This window comes from Rhinopithecus roxellana, chromosome 8, assembly GCF_007565055.1.
Source record: "Rhinopithecus roxellana isolate Shanxi Qingling chromosome 8, ASM756505v1, whole genome shotgun sequence".
Taxonomy (NCBI): domain Eukaryota; kingdom Metazoa; phylum Chordata; class Mammalia; order Primates; family Cercopithecidae; genus Rhinopithecus; species Rhinopithecus roxellana.
Window position 1 is genome coordinate 111336485 of NC_044556.1, and position 26272 is coordinate 111362756.

General features: G+C 39.4%; 1 protein-coding gene across 3 annotated transcripts in view; it reads right to left on the reverse strand.

Moving 5' to 3' along the window:
- The window catches only part of AHCTF1 (AT-hook containing transcription factor 1), a 98564-nt gene that overhangs the window by 12550 nt on the left and 59742 nt on the right, over positions 1 to 26272 (reverse strand). For all 3 annotated transcript variants that reach the window (XM_010387320.2, XM_030935572.1, XM_030935571.1), the window contains exons 22-32: positions 25962 to 26106; positions 25754 to 25885; positions 24862 to 25012; positions 16794 to 16944; positions 16398 to 16505; positions 13410 to 13602; positions 11172 to 11366; positions 10102 to 10498; positions 6552 to 6675; positions 4014 to 4111; positions 768 to 976 (exon numbers count right to left, since the gene is read on the reverse strand). In XM_010387320.2, the coding sequence (XP_010385622.1) occupies positions 768 to 976; positions 4014 to 4111; positions 6552 to 6675; positions 10102 to 10498; positions 11172 to 11366; positions 13410 to 13602; positions 16398 to 16505; positions 16794 to 16944; positions 24862 to 25012; positions 25754 to 25885; positions 25962 to 26106 (1903 nt within the window). The remainder of the gene's footprint in view (positions 1 to 767; positions 977 to 4013; positions 4112 to 6551; positions 6676 to 10101; positions 10499 to 11171; positions 11367 to 13409; positions 13603 to 16397; positions 16506 to 16793; positions 16945 to 24861; positions 25013 to 25753; positions 25886 to 25961; positions 26107 to 26272) is intronic.

Genomic DNA, 26272 nt, shown 5'->3' on the forward strand with positions numbered 1-26272 from the left:
CTATATGGCAGTGGGAATACTCATTAAGATGAGTATGGATAACTATGACATTTTTATGAGTTAAGACACTTCCCAAATTCTAAACAATCAAATTTCTATAAATAATTAGAAGAGTTGGGTTTTTATCTTAAAATTTATTATATAAAAGTTGCCTGCTGGTAATAAAAGATTTGGCATAATTTTTTCTAAAAACTCTAAGTCATATTAAGTAGCAAAAAGTCCTTTTCTGAGTGTATGGATGTTCAGCACCAGCCAGCTGACTATCATTCTCCCACAAGGATGCCTGGGGTAGGGGGAAATCCTGTTTAACTGTATCCATATATTTTCAAATATATGATCTTATGACTAAAAAGACCTTTCATTTGAACCAGATCAGCAAAATTAAATTGATAAAACTATGGCTTAACACTTCCTTTTGGCTTTCATGAAAACCAATTTATTTATTTATTTTTTTCCCCTGAGACAGGATTTTGTTATGTTGCCCAGGCTGGTCTCAAACTCTTGGGCTCAAGGATCCTCCCTCCTCAAACTCCCAGGTAGCTGGTACTATAGGCAACTGCCACAGCACCCACCTTGAAGGCCAATTTCTTAAAGGATGTGTTTTTATATTCCACAAAATACTTATACACTTATTTTTTGAACCCCGATTTTTATAAATAAGTTTTTATATAGCAGTCAAATAAATGAACATGTTAGGTTTGAACTACTGTCTTGAAACAACCAAAACTGAAAGACTGACAAAGAAGTAAAAAATTAATTTTTTTTACATGAATTTCTTGAGTATCAGGAGGGCTGTCAGAAATTGGAAGCTTTTCTTCTGGTAAGTCAACACTTTCTTTTAGTACATCAACTTCTACTTCATGATCTTCTTTTAAGTTCAACACTACTTCCTGGTTAAGCCTGCGCTCAGAGATAATAGGACCTTCAGAGATAGTGAGCGAGGAGTTTCCACTATCACCAAGGATATCAGCCACAGCTGAAAGAAAAATGAGTGAATTTTTACATTTAAACTGATAAATCTACACACAATTAAGGAAGCAAATAGAAAGGAAAAGGCTGCACTGCACTTGAAGAGTGTATTAATAAACTATCACAATGACAAAGTCTGCAACTTCTTAAACAGTACACACCTTTCCACAGAGATAAAACAGAAAAGTTTTACATTTAAAACTGATCACTGATCAATGGTATCAGGAAACTGATCACTGATCAATGGTATCAGGAAACTGATCACTGATCAATGGTATCAGGAAACTGATCAATGGTATCAGGAAACTTTTAATATGATGACCAACTGCTTCGAGGAAGTTCAGGTGCTTGTTCCTTATTAATCTGAAAACTGTATTTACCAGGTGACTACCAGACAACCAGTTATCCCTGTAGAGTAATTATAGAATTACATGAGGGACATGAAATCTGGGCTTTGATAGGACTAGGAAAAAGAATGAATCTCTTCTGGCAGAAAGCATTCAAATGGGTACAAATACACTCTACTACTTTAAAAAAATAATTTTTGGGCTCACTTAAAAAGAAATTCCTTCTTTTGTCTTCCTCTTTGCCAAAGTTTAATATGTCATTAACAATCATAGGTGATTTTAATATTTGGGTGTAAAGTTTATGAATGACACAAGGGGAGAAAATAACAATTAAAAATCCTTTAGTGTTTAACAACAACAAAAAATCAATAAAGCACAAAAATAAAAGATGAACTAGGAAAAAATATTTCTACACTTTTAATGGAAAATGGGGCTGTTATCCCTATCATGTGAATACTAATAAAATAAAATGAAAAATGTTTTCCTGTTTGGCAAAAAGACGACAAAAAAAAGCACTTTATGGGCTTCTCATCAAATACATGAAAGTAGTATAGAAACTATTGGATACAACAATAAAATATTAAAAATCTGGCCGGGTGTGGTGGCTCACGCCTGTAATCCCAGCACTTTGGGAGGCCAAGGCAGGTGGATCACGAGGTCGGGAGATTGAGACCATCCTGGCAAACATGGTGAAACCCCGTCTCCACTAAAAATACAAAAAAATTAGCCCGGCGTGGTGGTGGGCGCCTGTAGTCCCAGCTACTCAGGAGGCTAAGGCAGGAGAATGGCGTGAACCTGGGAGGCGGAGCTTACAGTGAGCCGAGATCGCACCTCTGCACTCCAGCCTGGGCGACAGAGCGAGACTCCGCCTCAAAAAAAATAAATAAATTAAAATTAAAATTAAAAATCTGTACACACTTCTGGACCCAACAAGTCCATGGTTAGGAATCTACCCAAAAGAAATACTGATATAGAATGTAATGTGCAAAGACACAAGAATATTTACTGCAGAAACAGCAAAACGAACCCCAAAATGGTGACTGGCCCAAATGTTCAGCAATAAGCAATTAGTTAAGCATATAACACATCTTCACTACAGAACACTGGTAGAGCTGTTAAAAAGAACAGGATTAATTTATATTCCTGACAGAAAAATGTCTTAAATATATTACATGAGAAAAGAAAGTTGCTTTTCTGATAATAAATGTACTGATAATGATTATTTCTAACAGCTAACATTTACTAAACTTCAGGTACCAAGCGCTACACAAAACACTTTACATGCAAGTGGCTTAATCCTGACAACTCTATGAAATGGGTGTTATTGGCCGGGCGCAGTGGCTCAAGCCTGTAATCCCAGCACTTTGGGAGGCCGAGGCGGGCGGATCACAAGGTCAGGAGGTCGAGACCATCCTGGCTAACACAGTGAAACCCCGTCTCCACTTAAAAAATACAAAAAATTAGCCGGGCGAGATGGCGGCGCCTGTAGTCCCAGCTACTCGGGAGGCTGAGGCAGGAGAATGGCGTGGACCCAGGAGGCGGAGCTTGCAGTGAGCTGAGATCCAGCCACTGCACTCCAGCCTGGGTGACAGAGCGAGACTCCGTCTCAAAAAAAAAAAAAAAAAAAAAAAAAAAGAAATGGGTGTTATTAATATTCCCATTTAAAACTATTAACATTTTACCAACCAAAAAATAGAGGTATAGCCCCTAAGTGCAGAATTGGGTTAGGAACCCAAACATTTGGGTTCGGGCCCCTGCGCTCTTTAGGCACCATCGTGTCTCCTCTTTCAACATATCGGGGGAAATGTGCACAGAAAACAGAAATTCAGTAAAGACACTTTAAATAGTTAATTATGGACCCCTAAAATGGGTGATTGGCTTTTTACTTTACATGTTAGACAATTCTCTCTGGATTACTCTGTAATCATGTATTACCTTAATCATGGGACAAAAACAAGTCTGCTGAAGCGTTCCCTAAGCCCCATTCATAATGTACCAGGAACAAAGGCACAACAGTTGAGAGCGTGGGCTCTAGAGTCAGATAACAGCTATGTCATAGGATAGTGCTGTGAGGACTAAATGAGTTAATAGATACAAGATGATCAGACCAATTCTGGGCACAGACATTCAAGGTGTCTGTTTAACCTGAATCCAACTGTAAGCTCCTTAAAAACCTAGCTTCCTCATCTCTGTATAGCCAGAGCCTAACTGAGAACAGGCCTTCACAAAAATGTTCACTGGGTTAAAAAAAAAAATTCCACATATTTGTTAATTTCCCTGGAGCATATTCAGTCATTTGTGACTATTTTCTAATAATGAAAAGTCAACCGTGGCCTTAAGTTATCACAAACACTAAAACTCTTCTGAGTCCAAGAAGACCAAACAGCAGGGATGCATTTGGCTGTGGACTAGCAATTTATTTTGTTCTTTTTTCACATTTTTTGTGGAAAATATGTCCACAAAAACCATTCTAAGACTTTCAATATTAGAGCCACAGAATGCCTTACAAGCAACCCACTGTCTGACAGCTTATACATCTCCTTAGAATACTTCTATGCCAGGAAAGCTGACCAGAGAGAAGAACAACTGAGGAAGAAAAAATCTGAACAACAGAATAGATTATTTTGTTCTAAGAATAGAAAACTCTTCACTCAAAACACAAAAATGGAATAATCCTAAAGTCAAAATAATACATACATGTATTGTCATTTGCTCTAGTTGCAGAGCTGTAGGTTTCAACAGATGTTAATCCTTCATCCAACACTGGTGCCTTGGACTTCTGGGTGAAGACTTCCCTTTAGAAAAAGAAATACATACCTTAGTGTGTAAGAAGATGCCATCTGCTTTACCCTGCTTTAGTCCCACCACCGAGCCTGTCATTTTGGTGATGCAAACTGAGGTGCAGAGAGTTCAATACAACTCAAGCTCATTCTGAACAACCATAGAACATTTAAAAGTGAATTCAGAAACAATGCTGTACTTGTTTTCCCGTTTTCTAATGTTTTTGGCAACAATGGCATGGCCTTAAAGTAGAAATGAAATGATTTTAAAATGCCTGTCAGTATACATTACATTTAAGCCAATTTTTAATAATCTGTGGCCACAGTCTTCAAGTAAGTCTGTCAAATATTATGGAATATTTTCTGTGAACTCAGTAGAGGCAAGGTTCAATATTTTAATGCTACCTGGAAAGAGTATGATAAATGACTCAGAATAAGAGACCAATGAAACCTGTATTAATCCATATGATGAAAATAAATCCTGGAATATGATGACAGTGTTCCTTTAATATTCTAATCTGACCTTTCTCAATTAAAGCATGCTAATTTTAAAAATTAGGACAAACAGTATTTTAAAGTAAATTCAAGAAAAAGGTAAAGCAACAGTGATACATCACCACAAAATATCAAATAAGCTTACATTTTAAAAGGAACTAGTTAGCCAAGATAGTGAATATGCACCTGGGTTCTCACTGGTAATTCTCATGTGATTCCTTTTCATGTGACTGCTCTTTGCTTTGCAATTGTTGCAATTATCCATCAAAGCCATTGCAATAAATAACACTAGTTTTCATTAAAATTCAAAAAGCATTACAACAAAAACATAATTTGGATAATCCTTTCATATTGGCTTCTCCTACTTTTTCCATGCAGGCCTGGCAAAGATTCCAGCTAATCGAGATTTCTCTTCTAGGGGTAAAGCATGTGATTTAGTTCAAGGTGCAAGGGGTGACTATCATGACACTGAACTGTATAGGTGGTCTGATAAGTCCCTTTCGTTATTTATAAAGTAATGAACCATTTATAATGTCGTAAGTTATGTTTTGTGCCAGTTAATTTTACTAAGTCATCCTTTCTACCACTTGATAATTGAAGCTGTCCCTTCTTTGTATCCTCTACAATGGTGTTATTCAAAGTGCTGACATGCAATCTGTGTCAGTCTTGCAATGAGACAAGGAGCTCTTGTCAGAGGTGAATCAACTGCTTCACTAATCATACTGATTAGTCCAGCTGACTTTCCGAAAAGGAAGCAGTGCACTGATTTCTATTCCAAGGCAAGCTGTTTATCTTGTTGCAGAACATAAACTGACACTCCCAAAAGTCTGCTTGACCACACTTTGAATAACTCATCTAGTAAAGTGTCAATGAAAATTATTTGGGAATATAATGTTTCAACTAGTCGTTAAAAAACATAAACTTAGGCCGGGTGCGGTGGCTCACATCTGTAATCCCAGCACTTTGGGAGGCCAAGGCGGGCGGATCACAAGGTCAGGAGATCGAGACCATCCTGGCTAACACGGTGAAACCCTGTCTCTACTAAAAAATACAAAAAACTAGCCGGGCGAGGTGGCAGATGCCTGTAGTCCCAGCTACTCGGGAGGCTGAGGCAGGAGAATGCACCACTGCACTCCAGCCTGGGTGACAGAGCGAGACCCCGTCTCAAAAAAAACAAAAAACAAAACCCCACAAACTTAAGAGTCATGTATTGAACAGATGGAAGGAAATAAAACTGTCTGTCATCTCCCCTGTGTTCTACTTTGGTCTACCTATGAAGAGTCCTGTGCCTGAACATCCTGAAACCACAGGAAAGCAGAGGGCACAGAGGAACACAGCTGTGAGTGAAATTTTGGTCTTCAACAAAAACAGAATCACCAGAGTTCTGCCTCAATTTATCGTGTCTCTGTATATTTCCGAAATGTCTAGCAGCCAAGCACTGCAAAATTTCACAGTAACTACTAAATAACATACAACTATACAACTAAACTTCTTTTAAAACAGCCAACATTAGGCCAGGCGCGGTGGCTCTCGCCTGTAATCCCAGCACTTCAGGAGGCCGAGGCGGATGGATCATGAGGTCAGGATATCGAGACCATCCTGGCTAACACAGTGAAATCCCGTCTCTACTAAAAAATACAAAAAAAAAAAAAAAAAAAATTAGCTGGGCATGGTGGTGGGTGCCTGTAGTCCCAGCTACTCAGGAGGCTGAGGCAGGAGAATGGCGTGAACCCGGGAGGCGGAGCTTGCAGTGAGCTGAGATTGCGCCACTGCACTCCAGCCTGGGCCACAGAGCAAGACTCCGTCTCAACAACAACAAAAAAAACCCATTAGCAAAATGGAGATGTTAAAGATCTAAAGATCTAAGTGAGATCTAACATGCGCAGAGTATTTTATTTCTGGTTCACGATTTCATTAAATTTCTTTTAAAAAGTATTTGAATTTTTCTCCATCAACTTACCCTTCATAGACTGATGGTGCACAAAGAGAAGCTTCAATTCCTTGAACAGGGCTTAAGTGATTCAATTCTGAAAATGCCTCTGCTGCAACTAAGAGATCCTTTGTTTCTGCATCTTCTAAATTGCCTATGAGTCATACAAATAAGAATATTATTTATGCTAAATATTTAGTGATTACCGATAGTCTTGCATTATTACTTTTTAAAAAGTTGTTGGGTCTGCTTTTTTGTTCTTTTAGGTTTACTGCTGTGTTATCGGACTGCTAACACTTTCTTTCTTTTTTTTTGAGACGGAGCCTCGCTCTGTGGCCCAGGCTGGAGTGCAGTGGTGCGATCTTGGCTCACTGCAAGCTCTGCCTCCCGGGTTCACGCCATTCTCCTGTCTCAGCCTCCCGAGTAGCTGGGACTACAGGCACCTGCCACCATGCCCTGCTAGTTTTTTGTATTTTTAGTAGAGATGGGATTTCACTGTGTTAGCCAGGATGGTCTCGATCTCCTGACCTCGTGATCCGCCTGCCTGGGCCTCCCAAAGTGCTGGGATTACAGGCGTGAGCCACCGCGCCCAGGAAACACTTTCTTCTTTGAATTCTCTGAACCTAGCTCAAAAGCCCCCCCTTAACCTCTCGCTTTTCACTTTTTGCTGAACAGACACTAATGCAACTGTTTTACATATATTAACTCACTTAATCCTCAACATCCAAGAAAGTAGGTAAGAAAACTGAAGCCTAAGGTTATACTGCCTATCCCAGCTCATGAAGTGTACTCAGTAAGTAGCTGAGCTAGGATTCAAATCTAGCTTGCTTCACTCTATAATAGAGTTTGTGTTATATGAAACTCCACCCACCACAAAAACAATACAGATTTCTGGCCAGGCACGGTGGCTCACGCCTGTAATCCCAGCACTTTGGGAGGCTGAGGCAGGCAGATCATGAGGTCAGGAGTTCGAGACCAGCCTGGCCAACGAGGTGAAACCCACCTCTACTAATACAAAAATTGGTCAGGTGTGGGTGCACATGCCTGTAATCCCAGCTACTCAGGAGGCTGAGGCAGGAGAATCACTTGAACCTGGGAGGCAGAGGTTGTGGTGAGCCGAGATCGCGCCATTTGCACTCCAGCTTGGGCACCAAGAGTGAAACTCCGTCTCAAAAAAAAAAAATACAGATTTCTATTTGAGACTGCCTAATATTGTAAGAATAATCAGTGAAGATAATGCTATGAACATTCTTTTAATAGCTACCATTTAAACATGTTAGTAGAACAAGGCACATCTAAAGAGCAATGTAGGCTGGGAGCAGTGGCACATGCCTGTAATCCAGCTACTTGGAGGCTGAGGCAAAAGAATTATTTGAAACCCAGGAGGCGGAGGTTGCAGTGAGCTGAAATAGCCCCACTGTACTCCAGCCTGGGTGACAGAGCAAGACTGTGCCTCATATAAATAAGGCAGTGTAAATTTCTAGACATACGCTATTTACGGGCATAGCGCTAAAGTTCTTAGAGCAATTAATGATGCCCATGCTTACTAAGTAAGATATAGTCCAAACTTCAGTGGACTCTCAAACTACTTAAGATGCAGATTTTTTTTTTTTTTTTTTTTGAGATGGAGTCTCGCTCTGTTGCCCAGGCTGGAGTGCAGTGATGCGATCTCAGCTCACTGCAAGCTCCGCCTCCTGGGTTCACGCCATTCTCCCGCCTCAGCCTCCCGAGTAGCTGGGACTAGAGGCGCCCGCCACCGCGCCCGGCTAATTTCTTTAATTTCCTTTTTGTATTTTTAGTAGAGACGGGGTTTCACCGTGTTAGCCAGGATGGTCTCGATCTCCTGACCTCGTGATCCGCCCGTCTTGGCCTCCCAAAGTGCTGGGATTACAGGCTTGAGCCACTGTGCCTGGCCTAAGATGCAGACTTTTATGTAAGTATGTGGTTTTATAGCTTTAGAGTTAGGAGTTACCTTTAAATAACCTTGTTAAAACTGTGTGTAGGGTAAGAAACACAAATAGGCTCAGTTTTCTGATCCACCAATTCTAGGTCAAGTCTTTCCCCTTTACTAGGGTTCCCCTGGCCCTGTTGTTAACCAAACTGGATTATAAGGGTTTGTCAATATAGTCCACCATGCTCTATGTGACATGGGAGCAGGTGCCATTTCTACCTGACTCACTGTTTGATCTTCAACACCCAGAATAAACACAGGAAGAGCTAACAGGAATACATACATTAGGAACTCAAAATATTTTTTGATAGGTAGAAGAATATGAAGATAATAAATTCATGAGCCACTGGACTAGTTTTTTTTTTCTTTTTGAGACAGGGTCTCATTCTGTTGCCTGGGCTGGAGTACAATGGTGCAATCACAGCTCACTGCATCCTCAACCTCAACCTCCTGCATCCAAGCAATCCTCCCCTCTCAAGTGTCCTGAATAACTAGGACTACAGGTGCATGCTACCATGCCCAGCTAATTTTTAAAAATTTTTGTAGAGATGGGGTCTCCCTATGTTGTCTAGGCTGGTCTTGAACTTCTGGGCTCCCAAAGTGCTGGTATTACAGGCATGAGCCACTGTACCCAGCCTGAACATTTATTTTCATTATCCAGTGATTATTTTGGAGGTGAGGACGGAGAGTAGAATGGAATTCTAGAAACGTATAAGACTGCTGGATGAGTTTTAAATTGCAATTTGGCAGGGCGCAGTGGCTCACACCTATAATCCCAGCACTCTGGGAGGTCGAGGAAGGCAGATCACAAGGTCAGGAGTTTGAGACCAGCCTGGCCAATATGGTGAAACCCCATCTCTACCAAAAATACAAAAATTAGCCGGGCGTGGTAGTGGGTGACTGAGGCAGAAGAATCGCTTGAACCCAGTTGGGGGGAGGGGAGACTGCAGATTGCACCACTGCACTCCAGCCTGGGCAACACAGTGAGACTCCGTCTCCAAAAAACAAATAAATAAAAATTGTAATAATTTGTTCTGTAAAGTTATTTCTAATAGCTACTGGAAGGACTTTCAAGTCAGATGATGGCATCTTACATTTCTTTCCTTAAATATTACTATTGTTTTCTAAATTTCATGGCCAAATAAAAAATCTAACACATAAGTTCTCCTCTGAAATCTCATACCTACTCATGAAGCAAGGTAAGCCACAGTTTTTAAGCCGAAAGAGTAAGCTCTGGGCATTATGTCTAGGAACTGGAACACTGTGAGCATAGAATAGTTAACTCTGACGCTTTCTTTTTGAGACAGGGTCTTGCTCTGTCACGCAGGCTAAAGTACAGTGGTGCAATCATGGCTCACTGAGGTTTCAAACTTCTGAACACTCCCACCATGCCTGGCTCATTTTTAAATTTTTATTTTGTAAAGACAGGGCCTCCCTATGTTGACCAGGCAGGTGCTGAACACCTGGGCTCACGCAATCCTCCAACCTCAGCCTCCCAAAGTGCTGAGATTACTAGCATTAGCCACAGTGCCTGGCTATGATGCTTTTCTTATGGTGGAAAAAATTCTCTTATAAACTTTATTGGGGGACATTAATAACAATTTGGAGTATTCAGAAATGAGTTCTTACCCATTTGTTTCTGCAGGTCTGAAGGAGTTACTTCTGACGCAAATACATCTTTACCTCCATCCTTTTCAGTTTGTTCAGTTACATTAGTAGTTAGTGCAGTGGAAGAGCTTTTGGGCTTACAGGCTGTGAAAACAGTCTCTTCAAGGTCTTCCGGTGATGGGGCATCCTGATACTCTAAGGTAGTTTCATCGGATGTGATTGAAACACTGCTGTTTCCTTTGCTCACATCCAGTTTCTCTAAACGTTGTGACCCCATATCCATTTCTTGATGCTCCTTTTCAGTGCTGTTCAGGAAAAAAGATGTGGTCCTATCTTTGCTCTTCAGCCATTCAGTTTCTGCTGGAACTGCACATCTTTTAGGTGTAGTAAATACTTCTAATTTGCTATCATCTGCAGCCTATAAAGTAAGATTTTGAAAAGAAAAAAATTAGTAAATATCACAATTAAGTCTAGTCCTAAGCTACTCATCCCAGTCATACCCACTCTTTCTTTGCTGTTTTTATCCAAACTATCTCCTTAATAAAAATTCATTTATTCTAAATCCTATCTCTTCTGGTATATAAAAGTTAATGGTGGCTAATGTTTCCCTAATTGGTAATATACCAGTATTTTCAGAAGACTAAAACACAGAACTAGAACTAAAACACAGGCTAGATGACCAATAATCACTGAAAGGTTCCTGTTAATCTACTGTGGATCTAAAGACACACCCTCCTAAATATACAACCAGCTAGAAACAACACAGTATAAGGTAAAAACAAACATAAAAGAAGGACTAAAAAGTAGGAGGTTTGAATCCTAGTCCCAATTCTACCACCATATATCTAGTTGACTACAGCCAACTTGGTGCTTCCGAGCCCTATTTATCTGTAAGATGAAGTGTTTGGTTTAGCCAATGGCCCCAGTGTTTCTTTCAGAACTAACCTTTTCTGATTTCATTACTAGCTCCAAGGTTATATACAAAAATCTATCGTGGTATTTAAAAAATTGATTTATGTAACTTTTTACTTGTCAGGGCTAATATATTCTTATTAAAAAATGTCTTTTCTCCCAATTATTATCAAACTTACTCCAGGAATCCATTTTGGGTTGACATCTTCTTCCACAAATGAAATTCTAGTTTCTTTAAGTCGCTGAGGAGACCTTCCAGGTGATGGAGAGGGAGATGCTAAAGGTGTTGATCGAAGAGCAGACCTCAGGATGGACTGAGGAGTGAACTCAGAAAATCCAGAAGTAGTAACTGACATGGCCAAACTTTTAGCTTTCTATGGTAAAGAGCAAATGGAATTACACCATGAAAAGTGGTTATATAAAAACAGACTGGGTCAACTGAGTCACAACAGTGGTTACATTCCCATCTCCATTAACATATCAATAGAAATATTTATTCCGGATTTCTGCAAAGAAAATACAAAATTCTTCCAGAGCTTTTTATATGTAAGTCTACAAAACACAAAACTGCATCCACAATTTTTCTAGGCCGGGCGCGGTGGCTCAAGCCTGTAATCCCAGCACTTTGGGAGGCTGAGACGGGCGGATCATGAGGTCAGGAGATCGAGACCATCCTGGCTAACACGGTGAAACCCTGTCTCTACTAAAAAATACAAAAAACTAGCCGGGCGAGGTGGCAGGCGCCTGTGGTCCCAGCTGCTCGGGAGGCTGAGGCAGGAGAATGGCGTAAACCCAGGAGGCGGAGCTTGCAGTGAGCTGAGATCGCATCACTCCAGCCTGGGCGACAGAGCGGGACTCCGTCTCAAAAAAACAAAAACAAAAAAACATAATTTTTCTAAAAGCATTATTTGCAACCTAAATTCAACTAAAAAAATGCCAATTAGTAAGATAAATTACTTAACATTATAGAATTATACAAATCTATTACAGAAAACTACAGTGTAAGACTGTAGTATGTTTCAGAAAAAAAAAATTTCATCACACAAATCCAATAATAACCAAATTATGTACCAGAATCCTCTGAAGATTTTAGTACAACGAATACAAATAATCTGAAATTAGCATGTAAATTTATTTAGTAGAGATAATTCCTTCACTTAGCCTCTAAAGGCCTAGTAAACAAATTACTGAATCCCATTAGATTATAATAAATTCTGTTAGACATGTTACAAGATCATAACAATTCTTTTTTATAGACCGTTCTGGCAGCAAGTATAAAATTACTCCAATTTCATTTCATTTGAACCTAGCTGCAGAGGATACAAAGTGTGATTTTTTTTTTGACAAATGAAGAAAAATACTATACTATTAACTTATTGAAACCTAATCTTTTCAACTTATTTTAATAACTATTTTAGGAAGAGCACTTATTGAGGTATCTTTTATTCAACTTGAAAAATAAGGATTCCCTAGCTTCACTATAAATGCTTGATATCCAAACAGAGAACCGAGGGACAATGCGGAGGGGTGAGGGAGAAAGCAAGCTTCTGGGTTTCAATTCAGAACATTAGTCAAGGGGCTAGGAAGATAGTATGTTAAAAAACTAGGGGGGCGGTGCTATGTAGGGGAGGCCGAGAGGCGGACAGAGTAGATAGACATCTGTACCGGTGAAACCCCGTCTCTACTAAAAACAAAAACTAGCCGGCGAGGTGGCGGCGCCTGTAGTCCCAGCTACTCGGGAGGCTTGAGGCAGGAGAATGGCGTAAACCCGGGAGGCGGAGCTTGCAGTGAGCTGAGATCGGGCCACTGCACTCCAGCCCGGGCGACAGAGCGAGACTCCGCCTCAAAAAAAAAAAAAAAAAAAAAAAAAACTTTAAAAAGGAAGGGTTTAAAAAGACCACCACTAGCAGATATCACAAGTTGAGTGCTGTGATTTCTCAGCTAATAACTTATGAGATGGGAAGAGGCAATTTAAAGAGAGATACCAAAGCAGGAAGGAGTAACAGTTTTGTCAAAGGAGTCAAAGAATTTAAGTAAATACAAATAAACCAAAGAACTCAATAGCATTTGATAGAAGAAATAACAGCATAATGTTATCAGAAATGGAGCTTATGTAAAAATAAAATAAAAACAAACTCAAGAACCTGAAAGTATACAAAGGACAAAGGCAAATTCGCAATAACCACACAGAACCTTATATTACATTTCAGAAAATAATGTAATTGTTAACTTTAAGCAGGAAGGGATAAATTTAATCAGCTTGGTTTTTAGAAGATGTGAAAACATAAAAAGATGCTTAAAGCATTTCCCAGCACTCCCCAAACGTATCAGTTATAAAGTGCTTATTTTTCTCCTTGCTACTTGAAAAATAAGAGCAATCTAGTTTCATTGTGAATGCTAGATGCATAAATACTAACCTTAACTACAAGAGGAGTTTCAAGCAAATGTAATTCTGAAGTCCTGGAGATAGCGTGAGGTGATCCTTTTAATTGCAAACTTGAGGACAGTGAACGGGATACTAGGTACAAAGGAGATTTCACAGAGCATTGCTGAATAAACTCCGAACACTGAGAAGGCTGGGGGACAGGCTGAACAACCAAATCTAGCAGTCTGTAATCAGAATATGCATTTATTGAGTTATACTGAAAAACCAAAAGACTTTAGTACCCCATTTAATCAAACCTCTATATTCACTGGTAACTATGACAGCCACATGCAAATACAAATTCAGTCAAGTATATTAATGTAATCCAAAGTGCCACCATGCATTCAAAAAGTCAGAAAATTATTCATAGCAAAACAGAATTAAGAATTGCATGTAGCAACTGATTTTTAAAAAGAGTTTGCGTCGTCCTCCTTCCCTTTACCTATATTTACTGAGCTCTCGCTATGTGCCTAGCATCTATTTTCAAGTGAAGATGAACTGCCAATTATTTAAAACACTAAAGAAAAACAGGACAAAGCTTCCCTGGCAATTCATTTACTAAAATTCATTAACATGCAAAATATCCATTCACTTACATGTAATATATATAATGAAAATTGGTTCATTTTGCCTTTATGGTTCTGATTACAATAAAGACTAGACTGACCACCCCCTCCCCACAACCAAAAGTTAACTTTTTCAAATCAATGAGTTTGGTGACAAAGTACAACGTTAAGACTCTACTACAAGGTTTTCCGTAATGTCCTAGTCCCAGTGATAAAACTGATCCCACTGATTACTTGTAGTGAGCATGTATAACCCAAGTAAGTTTTAAAGCTTAATATACAGATACATTTCAACTCAAAAGTCGAGTTTTCAGGTGGTAATTTTTGGTGGACCATTTGCACAGGTCACTCTTTTCTCGATTTCCTAATAAACAGTCTATCTTATGGTTGTATTTCCTAGCAGTAAAAACAATCCCTTTTTATTTCCCCCAAATGCCAATGTGGCTCACCTGAGAATAACCAGAAAAGTAGAGTATGCTCTGGAGCCCAGAAATACAAACTTGTAGTTGCAGGACCCTCCTTGTCATTCTATCTATCGGGGCGGTAGACTCACACAGGTGACAGTGGGGAAACATTTAAAGGTCTTCCCACTTGTTACTCTATATCAAACACAGCTTTTAGATGTCCACCAAACCAAGAATACCCAATCAGGCTGCTAGACATTTCTTTTCTTCTAGATTCTCTTCTTTCTCTATCTCATTTGCATGTAAATTCTGTACTTGGATTCAATTCAAACTTGGAAAACAGTTTGCTCACTTTTATACTGAGCTATCCCAAAGGAACATTGTTAAATGTTTGCATTGTGTTAATATTTATGTTTAAGGTACCTATTTATGAATGACTGCTTCTCAAAAGCAAGGACTGTGCAACAAAAGCAACCTACCAAGTCAAAGCAAAACTCCTGCATCAACAAGACTTAGTATTTCAACATTAAAGCTTCTAAGGAAAATCTTCTTAAGGTATTTTCTAAATGAAATGTGAAATACTGCACTAGGTCTCAGGTCTTCAATCCTGAGACCAAATATTCTTTCAGATAACCTTTTCTGATTTCATTACTATCTGCAAGGTTATATACAAAAATCTACAGTGGTATTTAAAAAACTGATTTATGTAACTTTTTACTTGTTAGAGCTAATTTTTTTTTTACTATAATCCATATAAAGAATACATCCTATATCACATAAAAATATCAATTACAGAAATTAGCACTTTAGCTTTACTATATGATGTACCCACAGATGTTATCTATTTTGCTGTATTTCACTGCAAGATATACTGTCTACCCAGTAATGCAAACTCAGTATGAAAAACACATAAGGTAAATATTCAAAACCCAATTGGCTCTCTTCCATCTGAGTTAATACTGGCTTTAAGGACCTGAGGCCATTAATCAATGGTCTTTTAACTTCTATTATTGCTCCCCCCAACCTCAGAGCTATTAAATTACAAAAAGACCAAGGGGACGTGCAGGAAAAAAAAAAAAAAAAAAAAAAAAAAAATCAGAACTACTGGTAGAAAAAAAGAATGTCAGTAATAATGACTTTCATTTAAAATATCTTCTTTCCACTTAAAACACCATCTTACCAGAGTAAATAAAGGGAAACAACCTAACTAAATTTAGTGAAAAAAAAGAAAAATCCTTTCAACCTTTAAAATGCGTCTATTATTACACTCTATACTTTTGGCCTCAGTTGTTTCTATGACCTTACCTCAAGTATCTTTTTCTTAGTATCAAAAATTCAGATAATCTTGTAATGATTATCTATAATTATTATAAATACTTTAAACAATGTAATTTTGTCCTTGATAAAACAATAAAAAATTTGCAATGATCCTGGGCATATTAAGAACAAATAATCAATACATTAAGATACATACTCTGTTCTCTGTGGTAGATAATTATGAACATTTTCAACTAACCAATGCTCGTAAGTAAATACTTGCAATCACAATTTCATCTTGGATACAAAACTTCAAGTTAACTATTTTTGTAACACCACACGTAAGATGTAAAAGTGCTGCATCTGAAGCAACACAAGACATTTTAGTAGGCAATGCTGAACAGAAGAAAGCTTCAGTGAGCTACCCAAGATTAATTTGTAACTAAGTGTAAAAACAATCTTCATTTAGAGGTCTGGTAACAAGGAGGTAACAAGGAAAGTAAGTTAACAGTTTGCTCACGAGACAAACTCCACTCCGGTCCACTAAGCAGTCCGAAATTATTAAAGTTTTCAGTACACTACCTGATGTAACATTTCCTAAAATTACTGCTGCCCAAAGTATAATAAAAAGCAAACATTAAAATATTCATTTAATAATTTAAGATAGTCTATAAAATGTTAAAGATAATTAAAAATATCATTGTAATTATCAACTAACATTGTGTCTCTAAGAATGATTTAATAAATTCTTACCTAGAAATCTTTTGTGATGCTTTTGAAATTGGTGTTCCAAAAAACGCCTCAGGCAGCTCTGGAGCTGGGAGTGAATACACTACAGGAGATGGTTCTTCTATTTTTGAACTACAAAAATAAAAATTTAACTTCTAATGTATCACAAGGTGCACTGGTAACAAGTGGATTAGATGGGAGAACAAAGGGTTTTCATTTTTTTTACTTTGTACATTTCCGCATTGCTTACAAATAACAATGAACATTTCACTTTTAAAGGTTTTTAAAAATTCTTCTAAGAAACAGAGTTTATCTTTTTTACTTACACTAATACTATAAACTTAGGCAATGAGAGTGGATTGCTGACGTCCAGTAAAGATTAACATGCAGCATGACTATGAAACATGTAAGACAACATACCTATTGTAAGGTGTGGTGCTACTTATAGGTTCTTTGCTTGCCCAAACTTCTTCAATTTTAGATAACACATTGTTGATGAAAACAGATCTTGTCAACACAGTTCCTGTTACAACTTGCTTTGGAACTGCTGATAATGGCTTGGGTCTAGAAACTGTAAAATGAAGAATGTTGGAATTAACTGCATCTCTAACAAACAGGATTTTAATAAAAGCATATGAAAGAATGATTACAAAAAACAACCACACATTACGTGGTAAGAGTAGCTAAAAATTATATAGATAATTTTTCGTTTTTTAAGACCAGTCTTGCCCTATCACTCAAGCTGGAGTGCAGTGGCATGATCTCGGCTCACTGCAACCTCTGCCTCCTGGGTTCAAGCCATTCTCTGGCCTCAGCTTCCCCAAGTAGCTGGGATTACACGCATAGCCACCATGCCTGGCTATTTTTTTTTTTTTTTTTTTTTGAGACGGAGTCTTGCTCTGTCGCCCAGGCTGGAGTGCAGTGGCACAATCTTGGCTCACTGTAACCTCTGCCTGCGAGGCTCAAGGGTTTTCCTGCCTCAGCCTCCTGAGTAGCTGGGACTACAGGCATGCGCCACCATGCCCTGCTAATTTTTGTATTTTTTGTTTGTTTTTGTTTTTGAGACAGAGTCTCACTCTTGTTGCCCAGGCTGGAGTGCAGTGGCACGATCTCGGCTCATTGCAAGCTCTGTTCCCCGGGTTCACGCCATTCTACTGCCTCAGCCTCCCGCGTAGCTGGGACTACAGGTGCCTGCTACCATGCCCAGCTAACTTTTTGTATTTTTTAGTAGAGATGGGGCTTCACTGTGTTAGCTAGGATGGTCTCAATCTCCTGACCTCGTGATCCACCCGCCTCGGCCTCCCAAAGTGCTGGGATTACAGGCATGAGCCAATGTGCCCAGCCATGTGTTTTGTTTTTTTTATAAACAAATTGAAGGTCTGTGGCAACCCTGTGTCCAGCAAGTCTACTGGCACCATTTTTTCAACAGCATGTGCTTACTCCACTGACTTAGCTGCTCCCCCTTGTCTCTCCCTTTCCCTGAGGACTTCCCTTATTCCCTGAGACTGACAATATCTAAAAATTAAACCAACAAATAACCCTACAAAGACCTCAGGTGTTCATGTGAAAGGAAGAGTCGCATGTCTATGACTTTAAATCAAAAGCTAGACCTCTTATGCCAGTTAGCCAAGTTGTAAATGCAAAAAAGAACCTGAAGGAAATTAAAAGCACTACTTCAGTGAACACATGAATGGGAAGTCAATGCCTGGCTTCAAAGGATAGGGTGACTCTGCAGCTAGGGGTTAATGTACTCGATGACTTTAAATTAAAAGCAATCACCATTCCAAAAATCTCAAGGCCCTTAAGAATGATGGGAAATCTACTATGCCTGCCTTCTATCAATGGAAAAAGCCTAGATGAAAATACATCTGTTGACAGCATGGTTTACCGAATATTTTAAGCCTATTGTTGAGAACTACTCAGAAAAAAAAAAAAAAGTCTTTTCAAATATTACTGCTCACTGATAATGCACCTGGTCACCCAGGAGCTCTGATGATGTACAGGGAGACGAATGCTGTTAGCAGGCATGAAAACACAACATCCATTCTGTAACCCTGGATCACAGAGTCATCTCGATTTTCAAAATATAATTTAGAAATACATTTCATAGGCCGGGCGCGGTGGCTCAAGCCTGTAATCCCAGCACTTTGGGAGGCCGAGACGGGCGGATCACGAGGTCAGGAGATCGAGACCATCCTGGCTAACACGGTGAAACCCCGTCTCTACTAAAAAATACAAAAAACTAGCTGGGCAACGTGGCGGGCGCCTGTAGTCCCAGCTACTCGGGAGGCTGAGGCACGGAGAATGGCGTAAACCCAGGAGGCAGAGCTTGCAGTGAGCTGAGATCCGGCCACCGCACTCCAGCCTGGGCGGCAGAGCAAGACTCCGTCTTAAAAAAAAAAAAAAAAAAAAAGAAATACATTTCATAAAGCTATAGTTGTCACAGTGATTCCTCTGAGAGATCTGAACAAAGTCCTCTGAAAACCTTCTGGAAAGGAGTCACCATTCTAGATGCCATTCAGCACATTCGTAATTCCTGGGAGGAGTCAAACTGTACAATAAGAGGAGTTTGGAAGAAGGTGATTCCATCTTTCATGAATAACTTTGAGGGCTTCAAGACTTCAGTGGAGAAAACAACCGCAGATATGGGGGAAAGAGCAAGAGAACTAGAATGAGAAGCAGAGCCTGGGCCAGGCATGACGGCTCATGCTTGTAATCTCAGCACTTTCGCAAGCCAAGGTGGGAGGATCACTTGAGGCCATGAGTTTGAGAACAGCCTGGGCGACATAGTGAGGCCCTCTCTACAAAAGATAGCCAGGCGTGGTGGCACACACCTGTAGTCTCAGCCACTCGGAAAGCTGAGGCAGGAGGATCACTTGAGCTCAGGAGGTCAAGGCTACAATGAGCTATGATCATGCCATGGTACTAGAGTGTCTGTGACAGACCAAGACCTTGTCCCTTAAAAAAACAAAAACAGACTAAAGATGTGATAAATTGCTGTCATCTCATGATAAAACATGAATAAATGAGGAATTGCTTCTTACAGATAGACAAACAAGTGGATTCTTGAGACGGAATCTGCAGTGTTGAGATGATAAAGTGTAACAGATGGGGGTCTCCAGGGATTACAGGAATTTCACATTTAAAAGAGAAAAGTATAATACGTAAGCGATATTGTAATTACTAGCTCCTCTAAAGAGGAATCTAGTAAAAATACCCTAAACTTTCTAGCTAAAAGAGGGTATAAAACCTTTAAAAAAAAAAAAAAAAAAAAAAAGCCCGAGGCTATTTAACTTCTCAGGGACAGGGTGTCTTTCCCAGGACAGGAAAACGGTTGTGTGTCACACACCTCCTCCTCAGAACCAAAAATGCTTGAAAATGGCTGGATTCTGTCATATATAAATTCCCAATTTGGGTATTTTAACAAAGCCTTTTTATAAAAAGCTACAAGAGCCGGAATCAGACCCTTTTAAATAAGATAAACAGTACAACTGAGCCTTCAAAAAACTAAAAACAACTAACCAAGTAAACAAAAAGTGACTGCTGCTCCCACTGTAGCCTTGCTGAACTTGCTAAATCTTTGGACTTATCCGTCCCATAAATGGCAGGAAATAGCTAGCTGGGGGGGCACTTACCCAAATGCTAGGACCACGAAAAAGGGTGGTGGCTCATTTTTCTAACCAGCTTGACATGGGGGCCACGAAATGGCCCCCATGTCTTAGGACAGTGGTTACAAGTTGCCTATTAATAAGAAAAGCTTAAAAACAAACCATGGGTCAGATATTAATGGTCTAGGTCCTCAGTTACCCAGAGTGCTAAAAACAGAGACACCATTCGCTTACGGATGGGAGGATGTTACAATAGAAACTTAAAACTAAGGGGCAGCCACATCAAGGTGTGCCAGATCCTTAACCCTGCCATGTTCCTGCCCACTTCCCAGGAACTGCTCCTACACAAATACTCAACCACTATTGGTAAAATGTATTCTAGTCAAAAGGACCTAAAAAACAAACCCTTTCAGAACTCTGAAGTTAACAAAGTCTTGGTTTGTAAATCAGAGTAACATCATAAAAAGGGGCCGAGATAAACAAAGTATACAATGCTGTCCTCACTTGGAGTTAAGGAGGCTAACAGCCTACAATCCCTGACTAGAGAGAGCCTTGTCTTCAGGACAGGCTAAGGCCACCACGTCTCCCCAGACTCTAAGTATGCTTTCTCTGTAATCCATGCCTACAGTGCTTTTTTTTTGAGGCCTCCTGACTGCAGACAATAAGGAGATTAATCATATTAAAAATATTACAGCTATTAGAGGCAGCAGTACAGTTACCTAAAAGGGTAGCGGTGGCCTGCCGGGGTCACCAAAAAAATAAAAAATAAAAATTTGAGGTTATTAAAAATAATAATAACCTAAAGACACAGCTACTAAAAAGACAACCCAAACATGTGAACTTTACAAATGACCTGATCCCAGACATCCTACTCCACAAGCCCCAGCCTCAGTGTTCACCTCCGGAATTAAAGCCAAATGGGAAGGGTATTTTCCACATTTAGATTCAGAAGGATGAACTATTAATGACAAAAAAAAAGAAAAAATAATCTAGATTCCCAAAAAACCTAGGGTGGTCTATAACTAAATATGGTCACAGATCATCACATACATCATGGTAAAAAACAAAATAAATCTTATGCAATTAGTTAATAAAGATACCTGTTCTAAAAGGTAAAATATCAAGGATCTAACAGGTATCTCCAATTTGTACAAAATAATACCCAGATCGGGCTCCCTTGTGACTCCACTAACCTAAGCTGTCCAGCTGGGGTGGCATGCCAGGAAAAGACTGACAAGAAGACTTTACAGTGATGCCCCAGCACCCGAAAACTTCAGGTACCTACTAGTGTAGACACCTTTACTGGCTAAATAAAAGCCTTCCCTTGTCACACACAAAAAGACAAACGAGGTTGTCATAGTTTTAATCAAAGACATCATCTTGGGGTTTCTGGCTTACTCTGACCAATCCAGAGTGACAACAGAACTGCCTTCATTTACAAAGTTACTCGGGGGGGGGTCCTCTGCCTTGGAGATTTAATAGAGGAGGGTACACACAACTTAAGAAACCTCAGTCATCTAAAAAGGTCAAGCATAGTAATAACACCATAAGGGTCACGCTAGCCAAACTATGCCAGGAAACTCAAAAACTGACTAAAGCTCCTTCCCATCGCACTATCACGGGTGCTGAAAGGGAGTGGGACTTGGCCCTTTCCAATTACTATATAGAAGAGCTTGCTTGGCATGATTGAACCTTCAACGTGCGCTGCTGTTGAGACCGAGAGGGCAGTAAAACATGCTGTCGATTTTAAAACATACAAACTCTCAAAATATATAAAACCACAATCTTCTAGTTCCCACTGAGGTTAAACTTCACCCATATTAACCTACAGACTGGGTTCACCGTAAGACTCAAAAATCCTAATCACCTCCAGACCAACTAAACTGTTTGGACCCTGTGCTATTAACCACTCACTCTTCTCCTACAATTCAGGGGCTCAGACCCTAAACCCATCCTTCCTGAGCGAATGCTGCACCACAGCCCTCAGATCAGGCTCTACTAGATTCAACTTATTCCTATAAGCCAGTCTCTGACTTCCGGGGAAGGAATATTACACATTAAGTAAAATGTGCCCTTGCCATACTCGATATATTCAAACTTTCCCCCTTATAGAACTCTCCATACTCATTACTCTTCTGTAAAATAAAAAAATCTTAACTGGTGATAAATTACCATATAAAAAATAAACTCTTTCTCCCTCTACTGCTCAGTCCCTTTTACTACTGTGGCTGATGGTCTCTGGAAAGACAATACACTAGTTAATTTCTCCTGCATCACAGCAAAGGGAAAGAATCTGTCCCAATACTGAATATATGATAGACACCCACAAGCCTAGCCTGTCCAAGCCAAGCAATTTGTGGTGACCTCAAACTTCATTTTCACCCCACAAAACTGGAGCAAGCTCCCCTTTCCTGCAGTTATCCCCTCCACAAAAACGTTCCTTATGTCACCTTGACTAACACATCTATAGTAAATACTACTTACTGTATATGTCCTACTAAACTATTCAACTGTAAGTCAAATATACAGGCACTATGATATTCTTTCAACACAGACTTACTACACTGACAAAAGATCTGACCCAAAAGGGAGGTACCGGCTGCTGCTTCTGACACTACCACCTGCCACCTCAATAATACTATACTACTGTCCTGACGCAATCACCATTCATATTTCAATATTAAAAATACTATTTTAAAATATTTAGTATTTAAGTATTTTTTAATAATAGAGACAACCCACTAAATAAAACTCAAGACAACGAGTGCCAAACTCCAGTTTCTAGTATATACAAGTAGACATGCCAACAACTTATGATAAAATTTCAGCTGACTAAAGAGACAGACCATCTTTGATGTGGGCCTCTGTCTCCCTTACATAAAGATGACACCTAAAGCCAAATAACATACTATTAAATGTCTCTATCTTCAGACAAATACATGTCCCTCTGAGGCATGTATTCCTCTACATGCTAAGCAAACAAAAAGTGACTGCTGCTCCCACTGTAGCCTTGCTTAACTTGCTAAACCTTTGGACTTATCTGTCCCATAAATGGCAGGAAATAGCTAGCTGGGGGAGCACTTTCCAAATGCTAGGACCACTAAAAAGGGCGGTGGCTCATTTTTCTAATCAACTTGACATGGTAGCCATGAAATGGCCACCCAAAAAAATATATACCCCACTGCCAGGCTGCCTTGGATTCCTTCCCTTCACCCTGTTTAACATTAACTTATCCCTACGTCTTGAACCTCTCAATAAAATCTGTATCTTCCAAATTAAAAAAATTAAACTATAGCGGCTCTTACTACAACAATACCAGCCATTACAACCTATCCTGAGCGATCTTGAAATATATTTAAATTTAGCATCTAAAAATTTTCACTCCTTTAACATTTCTAGACACACATCCCTGATCAACATTAAAAAGTTACAAAAAAAACTGACCTCCGGCTCTCAGCCCTTAAGAATGAGGAGTGACATATCTCCAGGGAGAAAATTTGTAAACAGAGAGAGAGAGTCTCCCAGGATTACAGAAATTTAATCAACAATCAGCCTGTTTTACAGTCTCCCGCTATTTAGCCGGTTTCTTCCTAAACCCTATGTAAAATATTAGTCACGTACTTTGTTAAAACCATCTCCTGACAGGCCAACAACTTATAGATAAACCAGAATGAACTTTCTTTACCACCATACTAAAGTCTCCACCCCAGGAGGTGCTACAGCTTCCTTACCATGACAAGAGACCTATATACTGACATAATAACTAAGTCGACACAACAGGGACCACTCCTTCACATACAACGACACAATCTCTCCCCTCTCCAGAAAACCCTCCTGTCACTCTCCCTCAGCTGGACACTGCTTTGGAGAATCCTCCCGGTGTTGTCCTCCTTACCTAGAAGCCAAATAATAAAAAGTCCGATTGACCAAAACCTGCCTTCTTATAGAGTAGTTTGTTACTCAACAGGCAGTTAGAATATTACATAAACTTAAGATGACAGGGCAGAGGCAGGGTTTCAGAGGACTGACTCATTCTGAAAGAAGTTCTATGGCTAAAATGCTATCAAACAGTATTACATACTACCAAGAAATTCTAGTGAAAGGAAGAGTAAATTGACATGGCAAACTTCACTGTGTCATCGTAAGAAACTGTCACAGCCACTTCAACCTTCAGTAATCACCATGCTGATAAGTCAGCAGCCATCAACACTGAGATAAAATCCTCTATTGGCAAAAGGATTACACCTCACAGAAGGCTCAGACGATCGTTAGCATTTTTTTTTAGCAATATTGCATTTCAAAATTAAGGTATGTACACTGGTTTTAAGAATACTACTACTGCACACTTAAAAGTACAGTGTAAGGCCGGGCGCGGTGGCTCAAGCCTGTAATCCCAGCACTTTGGGAGGCCGAGATGGGCGGATCACAAGGTCAGGAGATCGAGACCATCCTGGCTAACATGGTGAAACCCCGTCTCTACTAAAAAATACAAAAAATTAGCCGGGCGTGGTGGTGGGCACCTGTAGTCCCAGCTACTTGGGAGGCTGAGGCAGGAGAATGGCGTGAACCCGGGAGGCGGAGCTTGCAGTGAGCTGAGATCCGGCCACAGCACTCCAGTCTGGGCGGCAGAGCGAGACTCCGTCTCAAAAAAAAAAAAAAAAGGATAGTGTAAACACTATGCAACGGGAAACCAAAAATTCAGAAGACTAGCTTTATTGTGATAGTCACTTTATTGCAGTGATCTGGAACCAAACCAGCAATATCTCCAAGGTATGCCTGTGTTAGCGAAAGTAGCTAAATTTAAGGTGGTTTCAGAAAAGTAATTATTCAGTATCATTTTTGATCCAATAGATGATGATACTCTTCAATGAAATTCTTACCTAATCGAAAAACTGATGATGTTGACAGATGATAAGGCTTAGCTCGTTCCACAGCTAATTTTCGATGGACTCTAGGAAGGATTTTTCCATACTGGTCTAATATAGAATTTCGAGCCAGTGATCTCTCCCGCAAACGAGGATCACGATCATTCTATTAAATATCAAAATTGGTAAGAAATTTAACCTTCAAAATGTTAGGTGCTATAATTCTATATTTACCATTTAAAATAAAACTACGAATATCCAAAAATATCTTCCTCCTACCTACATATCTATTTTTCCAAACCAAGAACTTCATCCACATATATAATTGTTTCATCAATCCTTACCTTACCCATCAATACATTCCAGATCTCTGCTACCAAACCTTCGTTCTTCACAGCTAATAAAAACAACGGTCATGAAGCATCCATACGTGTCAGGCAACATTCTACTTTACACACATCTCTGTGCATCCTCAAAACCACCTCACAAGGAGACGTTATCATTTTACAGTTGATAAAACCAAGACTGAGAGTGTGTCCCAAGCACACAGAGTAAATGAAGAATTAGTCTGACCCTCGAAGTCCAATGATCTTTGTACCTATGTGTCTTCCTCTACCACACAATGATCTTTGTACTAAGTAACTCCTACTGCTGGCCTCTCCATCTTCCTCTTGTTTTCCCTGAGTGAAATGGCATTATTGTAGGCAGACATCAGAACATAAATGGCATACATAAAAGAATCAGGTAGTAATACCGTGTTCCCAATTCTGTTACAGAGATAACCGAGGATTCAAAGTAATGCTAGGCACAGTGGTTACCAAACTGCAATCTCTTATATAACAAACCAAAAAAGTCTCCAGTTTTCCTTATTCTCTTATCCCCCATAATAAGACAACTTGAATCATACCATAACATTAATCTTCAGAGTTTGGTTCAGCTTCAAGGCAGGCACATAATTGGCACGCTGCAAATGGTGCACTAAAAGGAATTCATGATTCTGAACACTGGCACTGGACTGCAAAAAATTCACTAAACATTCCTAAAAAGAACAAAATAGACTGTCAACTACCAATTTATCTTGAATTTCTGACAAGTTTACATGGGTAAGTAATTACCTGCTCCGTGTCTGTAAACGGTAGCTTCAGTAAATCTTCCATTAAGCCCATTTCCTGACAGACTTCATACATGTGCTTTAGTAACGCCTCTACATTCAACCTATTGCAATGTTGCCGCAAGAAACTCCAGGCTTCAACCATGCATCTGCAAGCATATTTATCAAAGTTTAGTTTTAGAAAAATTTATTTAAATGTACAAAACAAGAAATCTAAATGGAGAATCTCAAAGATATTTTGTAAAGTATCTTTACAAATAATTTAAAAGTACTTTAAAAAATTTGTTGAATACTAAGTACTGCATAATGAATCTT